At 43.6% G+C, this 15,087-nt stretch overlaps 1 protein-coding gene across 1 annotated transcript in view; it reads left to right on the top strand.

Moving 5' to 3' along the window:
• Positions 1-1,816: 1,816 nt before the first annotated feature.
• Positions 1,817-15,087, top strand: part of LOC117507854 (laminin subunit beta-3-like) — a 34,614-nt gene continuing 21,343 nt past the window's right edge. The window contains exons 1-2 of the mRNA XM_034167638.1: positions 1,817-2,021; positions 10,862-11,016. Of these exons, the coding sequence (XP_034023529.1) occupies positions 1,997-2,021; positions 10,862-11,016 (180 nt within the window). The 5' untranslated portion in view covers positions 1,817-1,996. The remainder of the gene's footprint in view (positions 2,022-10,861; positions 11,017-15,087) is intronic.

The raw sequence follows: 15,087 nt of genomic DNA, 5'->3' as shown, positions 1-15,087 counted from the left end.
CAGCGAGCTGCCTGGGTGTTTGGGGAACTGACTCGGGGGGAATCAATCTTAATAACTTCAGACATGCTGGGTTTGGTGACAGAGCGTAACACGTGTGAGTGCACGGATCCAGAGCAAGACAAAGATGAAGCGTGATAAACGCGGTCCTTTCAAATCTGGTGAATTTTGATGGAGAAGATCTGAAAAGATTTGAAAAGGTCATTTTTTTTTGCCATTGTAATTTGGCAGACTTGTGTCTGCCACCTGCTGGATGGTCAGTGGATGATGATGGATTAGGAGCAGGTGTGGTTGTCACCTGTGGTGGGCACAGCTAACCAAAAAGTTAGCTTTGACAACCATTAATCAGATAACTGAAAAGTTATCTTTTTTATTTTTTTTATATACACCATCGTTTACGAACTGAAAGCTGCTGCTTTTTTGAACCCTGCGGCTTAAACAACCAAAATACATCCATTAAAGCATTGATTGGCAGAATAAAATACAGGTAGTAAATATAAATTCTTACCTGTTCGTTTCAGTGGGATTCATCTGAAGAAATAATCCACATAAAGTGTCCTTTTTAAAAATCCAAAACAGTGTCCAAATGCAAAGAAAAGTCCCTCCCTCTGTACACACAGCTGCACCGTTAGAGCTCCTCTCCCCCACCGAGTCTTGGCGATTAAATTACAGCCACAAAGAAATAAAATAAAATAATGTTAAGATTAGTCTTTGCGGCTCTGTGACAGACTGGCGTCCTGTCCAGGGTGAACCGCGCCTCACGCCCTGTGATTGCTGAGATAGGCTCCGGCCCCAGTGACCCTTAGTATCAAGTTGAAGATGAGTGATTAAAGTGTTTGCTGAGACGTCAGTGTGACCTGCTCTGAAGATAATCCACAGGCCGCCACCACTCGTGGTACTCGCACTCGTTGTTGCACTCAGTGCATGTTGGTCTCCAAATGAGGTGTGGTCATATGGTCCATTACAAAAAGGCATTTTCTTTTGTGGAGTACTGTATTTAACGAGTGTGACACTCAGACGTGCCTGACATCAGTGGGTTGACCACAGGGACACTCTGCACAGAGTCCAGATCCACGATATCGTGGGACCATCAAACTGATATTAAACAACAACAACAACAAAAAAACAATAAATAAAAGTCAGAACAAAAGGAACAAATACAGTTTTAGTAACTTGTCCGGTTTGGTTGGGACTGTGTGTGGACAGGGGAGGACTCTGTTTCAGAGAATCCACAGACGTCTGAAAACATAAACCTGTAAATTACTGACGATCATTAAGGTCCCGTGACTTCACTCTGTGCACAGAAAGCAGACGACATTTTGAACCCTCTGACTCTCACTGGTCCTGTCCTGCAGAAAAGTCTCACACTCCTGTTTGAAGAGGACAGGTGACCCTGCGTAAGTTTTTATTATTTATTTATTTATTTGGTTATTTTCACTGGACTACAACAGGCCCATAACCAGAAAATGGGAGAAATCAAACAACTATGTTCTGAGTTTCTGCACCAGCAGGATTATGACAAGGACTTGGACACGTCCCCAAATTGATATGTGCTCTGCCTTTTACACCATTTGTCAAATATCCTCAAGATAGGGCCCTTTGCATGTCTTTCTGTGTGTGAGTGTGTGTCTCTATGTGTCTTTCTGTGTGTGTGTGTGTGTGTGTGTGTGTGTGTGTGTGTGTGTGTGAGTGTGTCATGTGTTTCTTTGTGCATGTCTCTGTGCGTGTGTGTGTGTTTTGTGCAGGTGGAGGGTGTGTCTGTGACACACACTTCGTCACAGTATCCAGGTGTTTATAAAGGTGCACACACACACACAGACACACACTCAGAGTGAACACAGCAGATTGTGTTTCTGCTTCTTCAGTCTTTCATTTGTTGAATATTAACCGTAATTAATAATCAACTCATTTTCTTTGACTTGAATCTCCAGATCGATTCCATCTCTAATCCAGAACGTTTTAGTCTCTGATCCAGATTATTTCTCTGGGGGAACACAACATGAGGATTTTCATTCTCCTTGCTGGTAAGAATGAGTTTTTTGTCTTTATCATTTAGTCTTATTTAGTGTGTGTGTGTGTGTGTGTGTGTGTGATACGAGCTGCTGGCGTTGGAATGAATGTCTGCTCTCTGGTCGTGATGGAACTTGTTCCAGGCTACTTCCTGCTACTCAGAATCCGTCTGAAGGTTTAAGCAGCTGCAGATCTTCTTAAAAACAGATTTTAATTTTGGTACATTTTGGAACGACCGACTCTCCAGATGTTTTTGTCTCAGTGTTAAGGTTGAGGGCTGCACTGGAGAAAGAGTTCTTGATTCTTTATGTGTTGTATTATGTAAATTTATATGTTACCTAATGAAACCAGAAACAGAGAGACGTCACTTCAGATGACATGTGGACGTTTCTCACAGGGACGATTTAAACTCTTCTATTTCAGACATAATTAATATCAACATCTTCATGTGTAAATATTCATTGTAGCAGAAATAGAAAGTCTGCCTGTGTTTGCTCAATGAAGAATCCATTCATAATCATCATCATCATCATTCATCTTCAACTGCTTATCCAGGATGGGGTCACGGGGTCAACAGCTCCAGCATGGAACCCAGACTTCCCTTTCCCGGGCCACATTGACCACCTCTGACTGGTAGATCCCGAGGCATTCCCAGGCCAGTGTGGAGATATAATCTCTTCATCTAGTCCTGAGTCTTCCCCGGGGTCTCCTCCCAGATGGACGTGCCTGGAACACCTCCCTTGGGAGGCGCCCAGGAGGCATCCTTACCAGATGACTGAACCACCTCAGCTGGCTCCTTTCAACGCAAAGAAGCAGCGACTCTACTCCGAGCTCCCCACGGATGACCAAACTTCTCACCCTATCTCTAAGGGAGACACCAGCCACCCTCCTAAGAAAGCCCATTTCAGCCCCTTGTACCCACGATCTAGTTCTTTTTTCATGACCCAACCCTCATGACCATAGGTGAGAGTAGGAACGAAGATTGACCAGTAGATCGAGAGCTTCGCCTTTTGGGTCAGCTCCCTTTTCATCAGAACAGTACAGTAGAGCAAATGCAACACCGCCCCACTGGCCAATCTCAGCTTCCACTGTCCCCTCACTCGTGAACAAGGCCATCTGCAAAAAGCAGTGATGAGACCCTGAGCCCACCAAACCTGAAACCCTCCTCCCCCTGACTACGCCTTGATATCCTGTCCATGAATATCACAAACAGGATTGGCGACAAGATGCAGCCCTGGCAGAGGCCAACCCCCACTGGAAAAGAGTCCGACTTACTGCCGAGCACCTGAACACAGTTCTCGCTTTGTGAGTACAGACATTGGATGGCCCAGAGAAGGGACTCCCTCACTCCATACTTGCACAGCACCTCCCACAGTATCTCCAGGGGTACCCAATCATATCCCTTCTCCAAGTCCACAAAACGCATGTAGACTGGATGGGCATACTCCCAGGCACCTCCAGGATCCTTGTGAGAATGAAGAGCTGGTCGGTTGTTCCACAACCTGGACGGAACCCACATTGTTCCTCTTCAATCAGTGGTTCAACTATGGGCCGAACCACCCTTTCCAGCACCCTGGAGTAGACTTTACCAGGGAGGCTGAGTAGTGTGATACCCCTGTAGTTGGCAGACACTCTCTGGTCCCCCTTTTTAAATATGGGGACCACCACCCCAGTTTGCCACTCCTTAGGCACTGTCCCAGACCTCAACACAATGTTGAAGAGATGTCTCATCCAAGACAATCCCTCCACACCCAGAGCCTTCAGCACATATGGACAGATCTCATTAACCCGGCCTTGTCACTGTGGAATTGTTTGACTACCTCAGTGACTTCCACCAGGGAAATTGATGATAATCCTCCATCAGCTTCCAGCTCTGCCCCTACTGCAGAGGGCGCTCGGGTCTGATGTAGGTGTTCCTTCCAGCAGTTGAGATCAACAGAGTCCCATCCTTACTGTAGACATTTTGGATGGTTCCCTGTTTTCCCCTCCTGAGGTGCCTCACGATCCGCCAGAAGCACCTTGGTGCTAACCGAAAGCCCTTCTCCATGGTTGCTCCGAACTCCTCCCATACCCGCTGCTTTTGCTCTTCCACAGAAGAGACTGCTGCCCTTTGGACCTGCTGGTAGCTTGCAACTGCCTCCAGAGTCCTCCGAGATAACATATCCCAGAAGGACTCCACCTTTATTCGGATGGCTTCCCTGACCACCAGTGTCCACCACTGTGTTTGTCATGGACATCAGTTAATCATTCACTGATTAACTGATTCCATCTGCTCAAAGTGATATTAATCAGTGAAATCACCTGGTGGAGTCAGTGGCTGCAAAGAAAACCCACACCCTCTCGGCCCTTTCTAGAACAAGTTGCCCACCCCTGACCTAAGACCTTCAGCCCACAGCTCCCCGCTGCAGCTTCAGCAATGGAAGCTTTGAACATTGCCCATTCTGGTTCAGTGCCCCCAACCTCCACAGGGATGCAAGCAAAGCTCCGCTGGAGGTGTGAGTTGAAGATCTGTTGGACAGTGGGCTCCTCCAGACATTCCCAGTTCACCGTCACTATCTGTTTGGGCTTACCAGGTGTGTCCAAAGTCCTCCCCATCCCCTGATCCAACTCACCACCACATAGTGATCAGTTGATAGCTCTGCCCCTGTCTTCACCCGAATGTCCAGAACATGCGGCCTCAGATCAGATGATACAATCACAAAATTGATCATCGATCTTTGGCCTAGGGTGCTCTGGTACCATGTACACTTATGAACATCCTTATGTTCAAACCAGGTGTTCATTATGGACAGTCCATGACTAGCACAGAAGTCCAATAACAAACGGCCACTTGGGTTTAGATCGGGGAGGCCGTTCCTCCCATTCACGCCTCTCCAGGTTTCTCTGTCATTGCCCACGTGTGCGTTGAAGTCCCCCAGCAGAACAATGGAGTCACCCACCGGAGCCCCATACAGGACCCCATTCAGGGATTCCAAGAAGTCTGAATACTCCAAACTCCAAACTGCTGTTTGGTGCAAACAACAGTCAGAGTACCCCCCCCCCCCCCCAACCGAAGGTGCAGGGTGCAGGGAAGTGACTCTCTCATCTACTGGGTTAAACTCCAGTGTAGGAGTGCTCAGCCGGGGACTCGTGAGTATCTCCACACCCGCCCGGTTCCTCACACCCTGGGCAACTCCAGAGAAGAATCAGGTCCAACCCCTATCAAGGAGAGTGGTTCCAGAGCTGAGGCTGTGCGTGGAGGCGAGGCCCACCAGATTGAACTGGTATCGCTCCACCTCCCGCACAAGCTCCGGCTCCTTCCCCCACAGCAAAGTGACGTCCCACACCTCCAGAGCTAGCCCCTGCTGTTCGGGTCTGGTCTGCCGAGGCCCTCGGCTTTCACTGCTACCCATGGGACAGCGCACCCGACACCTGTGGTTCACCCTGTGGGCGGTGAACCCACAGGGTGGAGATGGAAGGTCCACCCTGCCCTTTTGGGCTGTGCCCGACTGGGCTCCGTGGTAAGCCCAGCCACCAGGCACTTGCTGACGAACCCTACATCCAGGACTGGTTCCAGATGGGGGCCCTGGGTTTCCTTCGGGCCGGGTCACCTTTCTTCTTCTTTATCATGGTGTCTTGTGAACCATTCTTTGTCTGGTCTTTCGCCTGACACCAATTTGCCATGGGAGACCCTACCAGGAGCACAAAGGCTTCAGACAACACAGCTCTTAGGTTCATAGCGGCACACAAACCTCTCCACCACGATAAGGTGATGATTCCCAGAAGGATGTGAAAAAAAAAGATGTGAAAATTCAAACTTCTTGAATTTATTTTGGGTCTTCTCTAATCCACACATAGTCAGAATTATACATACAAGCTATAATATATACATACACCCCCACTAATATTTGGTTCAATGTCCCTCAACAAGCGGAACCTCAACCAGATGCTTTTGGTTGCAATCAACAACCTTCTGGTATAACTCTGTCTGATATTTGACCACTCATCTTGACAGAATTGGTAGAGTTCATTTAAACTCTTTGGTTTCCTGGCACAGACCCGGCTTTTAAAAATAGTCCACAAATTTTCAACAGGGTTGAGGTCAGACTATTCGGGAAGGCTGTCCCAGATTCCTGCTTTATCCAAAACACAGCCGGGTTTGATGTGTGCTTTTTGGATCATTGTCTTGTTGAAAAACACAATTGTGGCCACGTTTCAACCATCCAGCTGTTGATTTGAAGTAATGTTGCAGAATTTGGAGGTCGTCCTCTTCTTCATTATTCCACATTATTTCACTAGCACCACTGGCAGCAAAACAGCCCCGGAGCCTGATGGTACCACCACCATCAAGCGTTTCTCCAGAATACATTTGTCCATGTGGGCAGCTGCAAATTTCATTTTGGTTTGAAGGTGTTGATTTTGGAGCAGGAGCTTCTTTCTTGGTCGGCATGCTCTCAGTCCATGGAGATGGAGAACTCGTTTCTCTGTGGACAGTGACACTGGTGTTCCAGCAGGTTCCAGTTCATGGAAGACCTGAACCTTAGTGGTTCCTGAGTTCTTCCTGAACATCCAAACCAACCTCCTCTCATCTGAGGGTGACAGTTGGGTCTTAAACCAGACCTTGATAAAGTGATGACACATCAAACCAACAGTTGTTTGAACTGATGATCTCAGAATCTGTAGTTTTGGCTCCAAGAGACTTTCCCAACTTGTGTAAATCTGCAGTTCTCCTTAGATGTCCACTGAGTTCCTTGGAGTTTCCCATTGTTCTGAGCATGGCTGTCAAAATAATATGTTCATTTAGATTAATTAATGACAGCACCTACAAGCCATTAATTCCTGAACTCTCTATTAATGGCACTTTGATCCATTTTGTTTTGATGTCACTGGTTTGGTCTGTAAATAAAGAGCCTTTTTGGCAGTGATGACTGGTTTGGATGTCTGTGCCATTGGACACTCTTCCTTTAGTTTAAACAACATCACCAGAGCAGAAGAATTTTTTCATTTATATAGCTCAAAAGGAAATTAACACTTTCAGCACATTCACAGCACACAGCTTTACTTCATGTTGTTCTCTGATGTGAGCAATAAAAACAGCCTTGTTATGGTTTCCTGCTGTTTTTAGTGGTGGTTTATTTTTTCATGTGTTGTTTTTTTGTGTTTTAACAGTTGTTTATTTTGATGTATTGTTTTTGATGTTTTTAGCAGGTGTTTACTTTTTCATGTGTTGTTTTTAGTGTTTTTAGTGGTTGTTTATTTTTTCATATGTTGTTTTTAATATTTTTAGCGGTTGTTTGTTTTTTCATGTGTTGTTTTTTTGTGTTTTTAGCAGTTATTTATTTTGTCATGTGTTGTTTTTAATGTTTTTAGCGGTTGTTTATTTTTTCATATGTTTTTTGTGTTTTACCAATTGTTTAATTTTATGTGTTGTTTTTGATGTTTTTAGCGGGTGTTTAGTTTTTTATGTGTTGTTTTTAGTTTATTTTTTCATATGTTGTTTTTAATGTTTTTAGAGGTTGTTTATTTCTTCATGTGTTGTTTTTAGTATTTTTAGTGGCTGTTCATTTTTTCATGTGTTATTTTTAATGTTTTTAGGTGTTGTTTAGTTTTTCAAGTGTTGTTTTTACTGTTTTTAGTGGTGGTTTATTTTTTCTTGTGTTGTTTTTTGTGTTTTTAGCAGTGGTTTATTTTTTCACGTGTTGTTTTTTATGTTTTTAGCGGTGTTTTATTTTTTCATGTGTTGTTTTTAATGTTTTTAGTGGTGGTTTATTTTTTCTTTTTATCATGTTTGTAGTGGTTTTGTTTATTTTTTCATGTGTTGTTTTTATTGTTTTTAGCAGTTGTTTATTTCTACATGTGTTGTTTTTAGTGTTTTTAGTGGTGGTTTATTTTTTTCATGTGTTTATCATGTGTTTAGCGGCTGTTCATTTTTGTGTGTGTTGGTTTTAATGTTTTTAGTGGCTGTTTATTTTTTCATGTCTTGTTTTTAGTGTTGTTAGCGGTGGTTTGTTTTTTCATGTGTTGTTTTTAATGTTTGTAGTGGTTTTATTTATTTTTTCATATGTTGGTTTTAATGTTTTTAGTGGTGGTTTATTTTTTCATGTGTTGTTTATCATGTTTTCCGCGTCTGTTTATTTTTCTCATGCGTTGTTTTTAATGTTTTTAGTGGTTGTTTCGTACCTCATGTGTTTTTTCTTAGTGGTGGCTAAATTTTTCCATGTGTTGCTTTTAATGTTTTTAGTGGTTGTTAATTTTTTCATGTTGTTTTTCATGTTTTTAGCAGTGGTTTATTCTTTTCATGTGTTGTTTATCGTGTTTTTAGCGGTTGTTAATTTTTCATGTTGTTTTTCATGTTTTTAGCAGTGGTTTATTCTTTTCATGTGTTTATCGTGTTTTTAGTGGTTGTTAATTTTTTCATGTTGTTTTTCATGTTTTTAGCAGTGGTTTATTCTTTTCATGTGTTGTCTCAGAGTGATGCTGAAAAACTAATTCATGCATTTATTTCCTCTAGGCTGGACTATTGTAATTCATTATTATCAGGTTGTCCTAAAAGTTCCTTAAAAAGCCTTCAGTTGGTTCAGAATGCTGCAGCTAGAGTACTGACGGGGACTAGCAGGAGAGAGCATATCTCACCCGTGTTGGCCTCTCTTCATTGGCTTCCTGTTAATTCTAGAATAGAATTTAAAATTCTTCTTCTTACTTATAAGGTTTTGAATAATTAGGTCCCATCTTATCTTAGGGACCTCGTAGTACCATATTACCCCATTAGAGCGCTTCGCTCTCAGACTGCGGGCTTACTTGTAGTTCCTAGGGTTTGTAAGAGTAGAATGGGAGGCAGAGCCTTCAGCTTTCAGGCTCCTCTCCTGTGGAACCAGCTCCCAATTCAGATCAGGGAGACAGATACCCTCTCTACTTTTAAGATTAGGCTTAAAACTTTCCTTTTCGCTAAGGCTTATAGTTAGGGCTGGATCGGGTGACCCTGAACCATCCCTTGGTTATGTTGCTTTAGACGTAGACTGTGGGGGGGTTCCCATGATGCACTGTTTCTTTCTCTTTTTGCTCCGTATGCATCACTCTGCATTTAATCATTAGTGATCGATCTCTGCCCCCCTTCTCGGCATGTCTTTTTCCTGGTTCTTTCCCTCAGCCCCAACCAGTCTCAGCAGAAGACTGCCCCTCCCTGAGCCTGGTTCTGCTGGAGGTTTCTTCCTGTTAAAAGGGAGTTTTTCCTTCCCACTGTGGCGAAGTGCTTGCTCATAGGGGGTCGTTTTGACCGTTGGGGTTTTTCATAATTATTGTATGCCCTTGCCTTACAATATAAAGCGCCTTGGGGCAACTGTTTGTTGTGATTTGGCGCTATATAAGAAAAAAGTTGATTGAAGTTGATTGATTGATGTGTTGTTTATCGTGTTTTTAGCGGTTGTTAATTTTTCATGTTGTTTTTCATGTTTTTAGCAGTGGTTTATTCTTTTCATGTGTTGTTTATCGTGTTTTTAGCGGTTGTTAATTTTTCATGTTGTTTTTCATGTTTTTAGCAGTGGTTTATTCTTTTCACATGTTGTTTTTTCATGTTTTTAGCAGTGGTTTATTCTTTTCATGTGTTGTTTATCGTGTTTTTAGCGGTTGTTAATTTTTTCATGTTGTTTTTCATGTTTTTAGCAGTGGTTTATTGTTTTCATGTGTTGTTTATCGTGTTTTTAGCGGTTGTTAATTTTTCATGTTGTTTTTCATGTTTTTAGCAGTGGTTTATTCTTTTCACATGTTGTTTTTCATGTTTTTAGCGGTGGTTTATTGTTTTCATGTGTTGTTTATCGTGTTTTTAGCGGTTGTTAATTTTTCATGTTGTTTTTCATGTTTTTAGCAGTGGTTTATTCTTTTCACATGTTGTTTTTTCATGTTTTTAGCAGTGGTTTATTCTTTTCATGTGTTGTTTATCGTGTTTTTAGCGGTTGTTAATTTTTTCATGTTGTTTTTCATGTTTTTAGCAGTGGTTTATTCTTTTCACATGTTGTTTTTTCATGTTTTTAGCAGTGGTTTATTCTTTTCATGTGTTGTTTATCGTGTTTTTAGCGGTTGTTCATTTTTTCATGTTGTTTTTCATGTTTTTAGCAGTGGTTTATTCTTTTCATGTGTTGTTTATCGTGTTTTTAGCGGTTGTTAATTTTTCATGTTTTTCATGTTTTTAGCAGTGGTTTATTCTTTTCATGTGTTGTTTATCGTGTTTTTAGCGGTTGTTAATTTTTCATGTTGTTTTTCATGTTTTTAGCAGTGGTTTATTCTTTTCATGTGTTGTTTATCGTGTTTTTAGCGGTTGTTATTTTTTCATGTTGTTTTTCATGTTTTTAGCAGTGGTTTATTCTTTTCATGTGTTGTTTATCGTGTTTTTAGCGGTTGTTAATTTTTTCATGTTGTTTTTCATGTTTTTAGCAGTGGTTTATTCTTTTCATGTGTTGTTTATCGTGTTTTTAGCGGTTGTTAATTTTTCATGTTGTTTTTCATGTTTTTAGCAGTGGTTTATTCTTTTCATGTGTTGTTTATCGTGTTTTTAGCGGTTGTTAATTTTTCATGTTGTTTTTCATGTTTTTAGCAGTGGTTTATTCTTTTCATGTGTTGTTTATCGTGTTTTTAGCGGTTGTTAATTTTTCATGTTGTTTTTCATGTTTTTAGCAGTGGTTTATTCTTTTCATGTGTTGTTTATCGTGTTTTTAGCGGTTGTTAATTTTTCATGTTGTTTTTCATGTTTTTAGCAGTGGTTTATTCTTTTCACATGTTGTTTTTTCATGTTTTTAGCGGTGGTTTATTGTTTTCACATGTTGTTTTTTCATGTTTTTAGCGGTGGTTTATTCTTTTCACGTGTTGTTTTTTGTGTTTTTAGCTGTGGTTGCGGTCTCACAAACACAGACGGACTGTTCTCGGGGAGCATGCTACCCCCCGAGGGGCGACCTGCTGCTGGGCAGAGACCACAGGCTCCATGCCTCCTCCACCTGTGGACTTCTTGGTTCTGAAATCTACTGCACCCCGTACCAGCAGGTAGGATGGGGACATGTGTCCTCTTTAAGACATCTGGAATGTGAGCAAACATAAAGACGGGTTACAGATTCACATGTAACCACCTGATGTGGGTTAGTAGCGTCTTTACCTCGTGGGGTTTTGATGACAGGAGGGGTGTGTGTGTGTGTGTGTGTGTGTGTGTGTGTGTGTGTGTGTGTGTCGGGCTGCTGGGTTCAACCTTTGATACAAACTGATGGGTCTCCATGTTAACGCAGTAGTCTGGAGCTCTGTCTCACATGTCTGGTCCAAAATGTCCCATTAATGTCCCTCTGGGCTGAGATCTGACCACAGCTTGTGACTCACCTCATTCAGTGGCCCCTTGTGACCTCTGGAGGAGCGTGTTCATTGTGTTCATGTCCTACATCTGTCCGTAGAGACACCCAGGCCTCCCGTCCCTGATCCTGTCAAGGCTGGAGTCCCCATGTGGCTTTGACCAAACTGTAGCTGAAGATTCACCTTCTTTATTTTTAAGAAAATCCTTCATGAAGCTTTCACCCTGAACTCTACCATGATGGTTAACAGCTGGATCACTGTCAGAGTACCTCAGGACCAGACTCTGTCTTTCTGTCTGTCTTTCTGTCTGGCTGCATCAGAATCTGAATAGTTTTTATTTGCCAAGTATCCACAGAATGCAAGAATTTGACTTTGGTTTGAGCTGCACTCTCTCTGTATGGCATGTTGAAAAATACACTAAACACAGAATAATTCACAGTAATAAAATGTGCATTAAAATAAAACATGCAATAAAAAATGTGTGCAAAGGAGAAACAGACAAACAGACTGAAGTTGTACATGAGGTATTTGAATGAGTGAGTTTTTTTGTCAGGTGAGGTTGTTCATCAGTGTGATGGCCTGTGGAAAGAAACTGTTCCTGTGTCTGGTTGTTCTGACGTACAGAGCTCTGTAACGTCGATCAGAGGGGAGGAGTTTAAACAGGGTGTGTCTATTGTGGGAGGGGTCTGCAGCTGGCTTCCTGGTCCTGGACCAGTGTAAGTCCTGGATGGAGGGCAGGCTGGGTCCAATGATTTTTTTCTGCATGGGTACGGTGGCTTAGTCATCAGCCCTGTTACATCACAGTGAGAAGGTCACGGGTTCTCTTCCCACCTGGTCCTTTCTGTGTGGTTTACATGTTCTCCATCTGGGTTCTCCAGCTTCCTCCCATATCCAAACACATGCAGGTGTGGTGAAGTGGAGACTCTACAACAGACTCAACTCCCCTCTCCCCTTATGACCACTGGGATAGGCTCCAGTAACCCCGTGACCCTGAACTGGAACGAGTGAGTTCAGAACATGAATAAATGTTTAACTTGCATTTTATTACAGCACTCAGGGATGCTGATGTTCTTGAATCAGACATCTTCAGGCATTTGGGGAACAGGAAAATCAAAAAGCTGGAACGGCGTTGTGATGTCGTAGCATCAGTCGTGTCCAGGGACTGGAGCAGCTGTGCTCCGCGAGGCCGCACGTGGGCCTGTACGTGAGCTCTGCAGCACCAGCAGGCCAGCCATGGCAGACGCTTTGGCTGCACTCTGCTGTGGTTTTGTGAAATAGTCTGGTTTTAGTGCCAGCATGTTGCAACCGTCCCTCCGATCCAGCACAAAGTCCATATCCTCAGACTGTCTGAGCAGATGAAGTCAAACCATTAAACTTGCAAAACCCAGTTCTGATCACACGTTCACCTTCGACAGTTCCCTCCAAAAGTCACACCGGCAGGTCTGATTCAAAGCTTCTCTATTCTTGTTGGACACATCGAGAAACCAGCAAATAGAAACTAAACTATTTCCTTCATCTTCTGACCTCAAACCTATTTTGGAGAAATACTGCAGTTGTGATTATGTAACAATCTCTGTGACTCACATCTGTAAGATGCAATGATTTGGAAGTCAGTTTGTTGAGTTTGACATTAAACACTGTCCATGAGGGCAGCAGCAAACGCAGGATCCAGTAACACGAGCAGGACGCAAATACACAGGAATCAAACAAGAAATACAAACCATCGCTGGCTAAATGTGGAGGAAACAAATAGGCGACACCGGGGTCAGCAACTTTTGATGGCAAATAAGACAATCTGGCACTGGTGTGTGCCAAGTGTGGTGTTAAATGGTGTATAATTCATTTAATCTGGAAAGAAGCCTGCAGGCGAGAGCCAGAGTCCAACACGATAACATGTAGAAGTCCAGAAAACTCACACAGAACAAAAAGGATGACGACATCCAATGCATTCAAAACGCATCAGATCGACACAATGACGTCTGAAGTCCAACTTTAACGCACCTACACACAAAAAACACATGGTGCCATATGGCTCCAAAAGTGGTTTCCAAATGATTACCAGCCAAAGAACTGCTTTTAGTGCTATTTTATTTATTTGTGCGTGTAATTAATAACCATAGACTGTATACATACTGTAGCTTTTCGACAGAGACCCAGAACAGCTGATATGAAGCTGTGTTGACAGCAGCAGCATTATTGCATAAAGAAGTCATTATTGCATTGCATAAAGGGGCGGAGCCTGGGTGGTTCATTGTGTGATGAAAGAAGCGTGAACATGCCCCTCTCTTAGAGTCCAAACCAACCAGCTCACAGGCTAACCTGGGTTCAGGTGTTTATTTCTGGGTGGTTCTGAGAGCGGTTTGCTTTGTTGTGAACATTAAAAGTTACGAGACACTTATTATTTGTTTTATATAACGGCTAAAAAAGGATCCTTGTCATTTTATATTATATTAATTTACAAACAACAGAAAAGGGACTTACATTTTGGTAGCTCCTCAGTGCAGCAAAAAAAATCATGTCAGAAATGAATCCGGCTTTGGTGCGTCGCTGCTGCTTGGACATCAACAATCCAACACAAACTTTAAATAGGAGTCCAAAAATAGTCCGCCATGCCATGTATCAAATCATCATCCGTCAGCAAAACAAACTCCGCCATGAGCGTGTGCACGGTGCGCGTGTGTACTACCAAAATAAAAGACATGTCATGTATGTCCTCAGTGCAGCGAATAAAGTCATGTCAGACGGCTTACAGCGCAGTGGATTTGTTTTGTGTGTGTGTGTGTGTGTTTGTGCACACGTTGTGTGACAGGAGGGTGTGTCAGGAGGGCGTGTCAGGAGGGTGTGTCAGGAGGGCGTGACAGGAGGGCATGTCAGGAGGGTGTGACAGGAGGGCGTGACAGGAGGGTGTGACAGGAGGGCGTGTCAGGAGGGTGTGTCAGGAGGGCGTGTCAGGAGGGTGTGTCAGGAGGGCGTGACAGGAGGGCATGTCAGGAGGGCATGACAGGAGGGCGTGACAGGAGGGCATGTCAGGAGGGTGTGACAGGAGGGTGTGACAGGAGGGCGTGTCAGGAGGGTGTGTCAGGAGGGCGTGTCAGGAGGGTGTGTCAGGAGGGTGTGACAGGAGGGCATGTCAGGAGGGTGTGACAGGAGGGTGTGACAGGAGGGCGTGTCAGGAGGGTGTGTCAGGAGGGCGTGTCAGGAGGGTGTGTCAGGAGGGTGTGACAGGAGGGCATGTCAGGAGGGTGTGACAGGAGGGTGTGACAGGAGGGCGTGTCAGGAGGGTGTGTCAGGAGGGCGTGTCAGGAGGGTGTGTCAGGAGGGTGTGACAGGAGGGCATGTCAGGAGGGTGTGTCAGGAGGGCGTGTCAGGAGAGTGTGTCAGGAGGGCGTGTCAGGAGGGCGTAACAGGAGGGCGTGTCAGGAACACTAAGAACACTAAGATAAATGCCTCAGTTAATCACTCATCAAGAACTCAAACATAAAGATAAAAAGCACAAGTCCACCTTTGAAGCGACGTGTCTGAAATCGTGTCCTGCCGTTACCACATCTCAAATCTGTATGAAGCAGAAAGACCCTTGGAGCAGACTGATGGGCGTGGCCATCTGCTCTCTTCATTATAACCCTCTGGATGTCAAACATGCAGCCAGCCGGAGAATAAAAAGTTGCAGTTCCTTGACTGGCCACTTGAGGCTGGCTCCAAAAGTGAGCAGGTGCTCATAGAAGCCCATGTTAAAAATGTCCAGCTTTATGGCAGAAATAAAGAGTTTCATAGCTCCTT

The sequence above is a fragment of the Thalassophryne amazonica genome, chromosome 3 (genome assembly GCF_902500255.1).
Source record: "Thalassophryne amazonica chromosome 3, fThaAma1.1, whole genome shotgun sequence".
Classification (NCBI taxonomy): Eukaryota; Metazoa; Chordata; class Actinopteri; order Batrachoidiformes; family Batrachoididae; genus Thalassophryne; species Thalassophryne amazonica.
The sequence above is the reverse complement of the archived record's forward strand: the minus strand, read 5'-3'. Positions and strand labels throughout refer to the sequence as shown.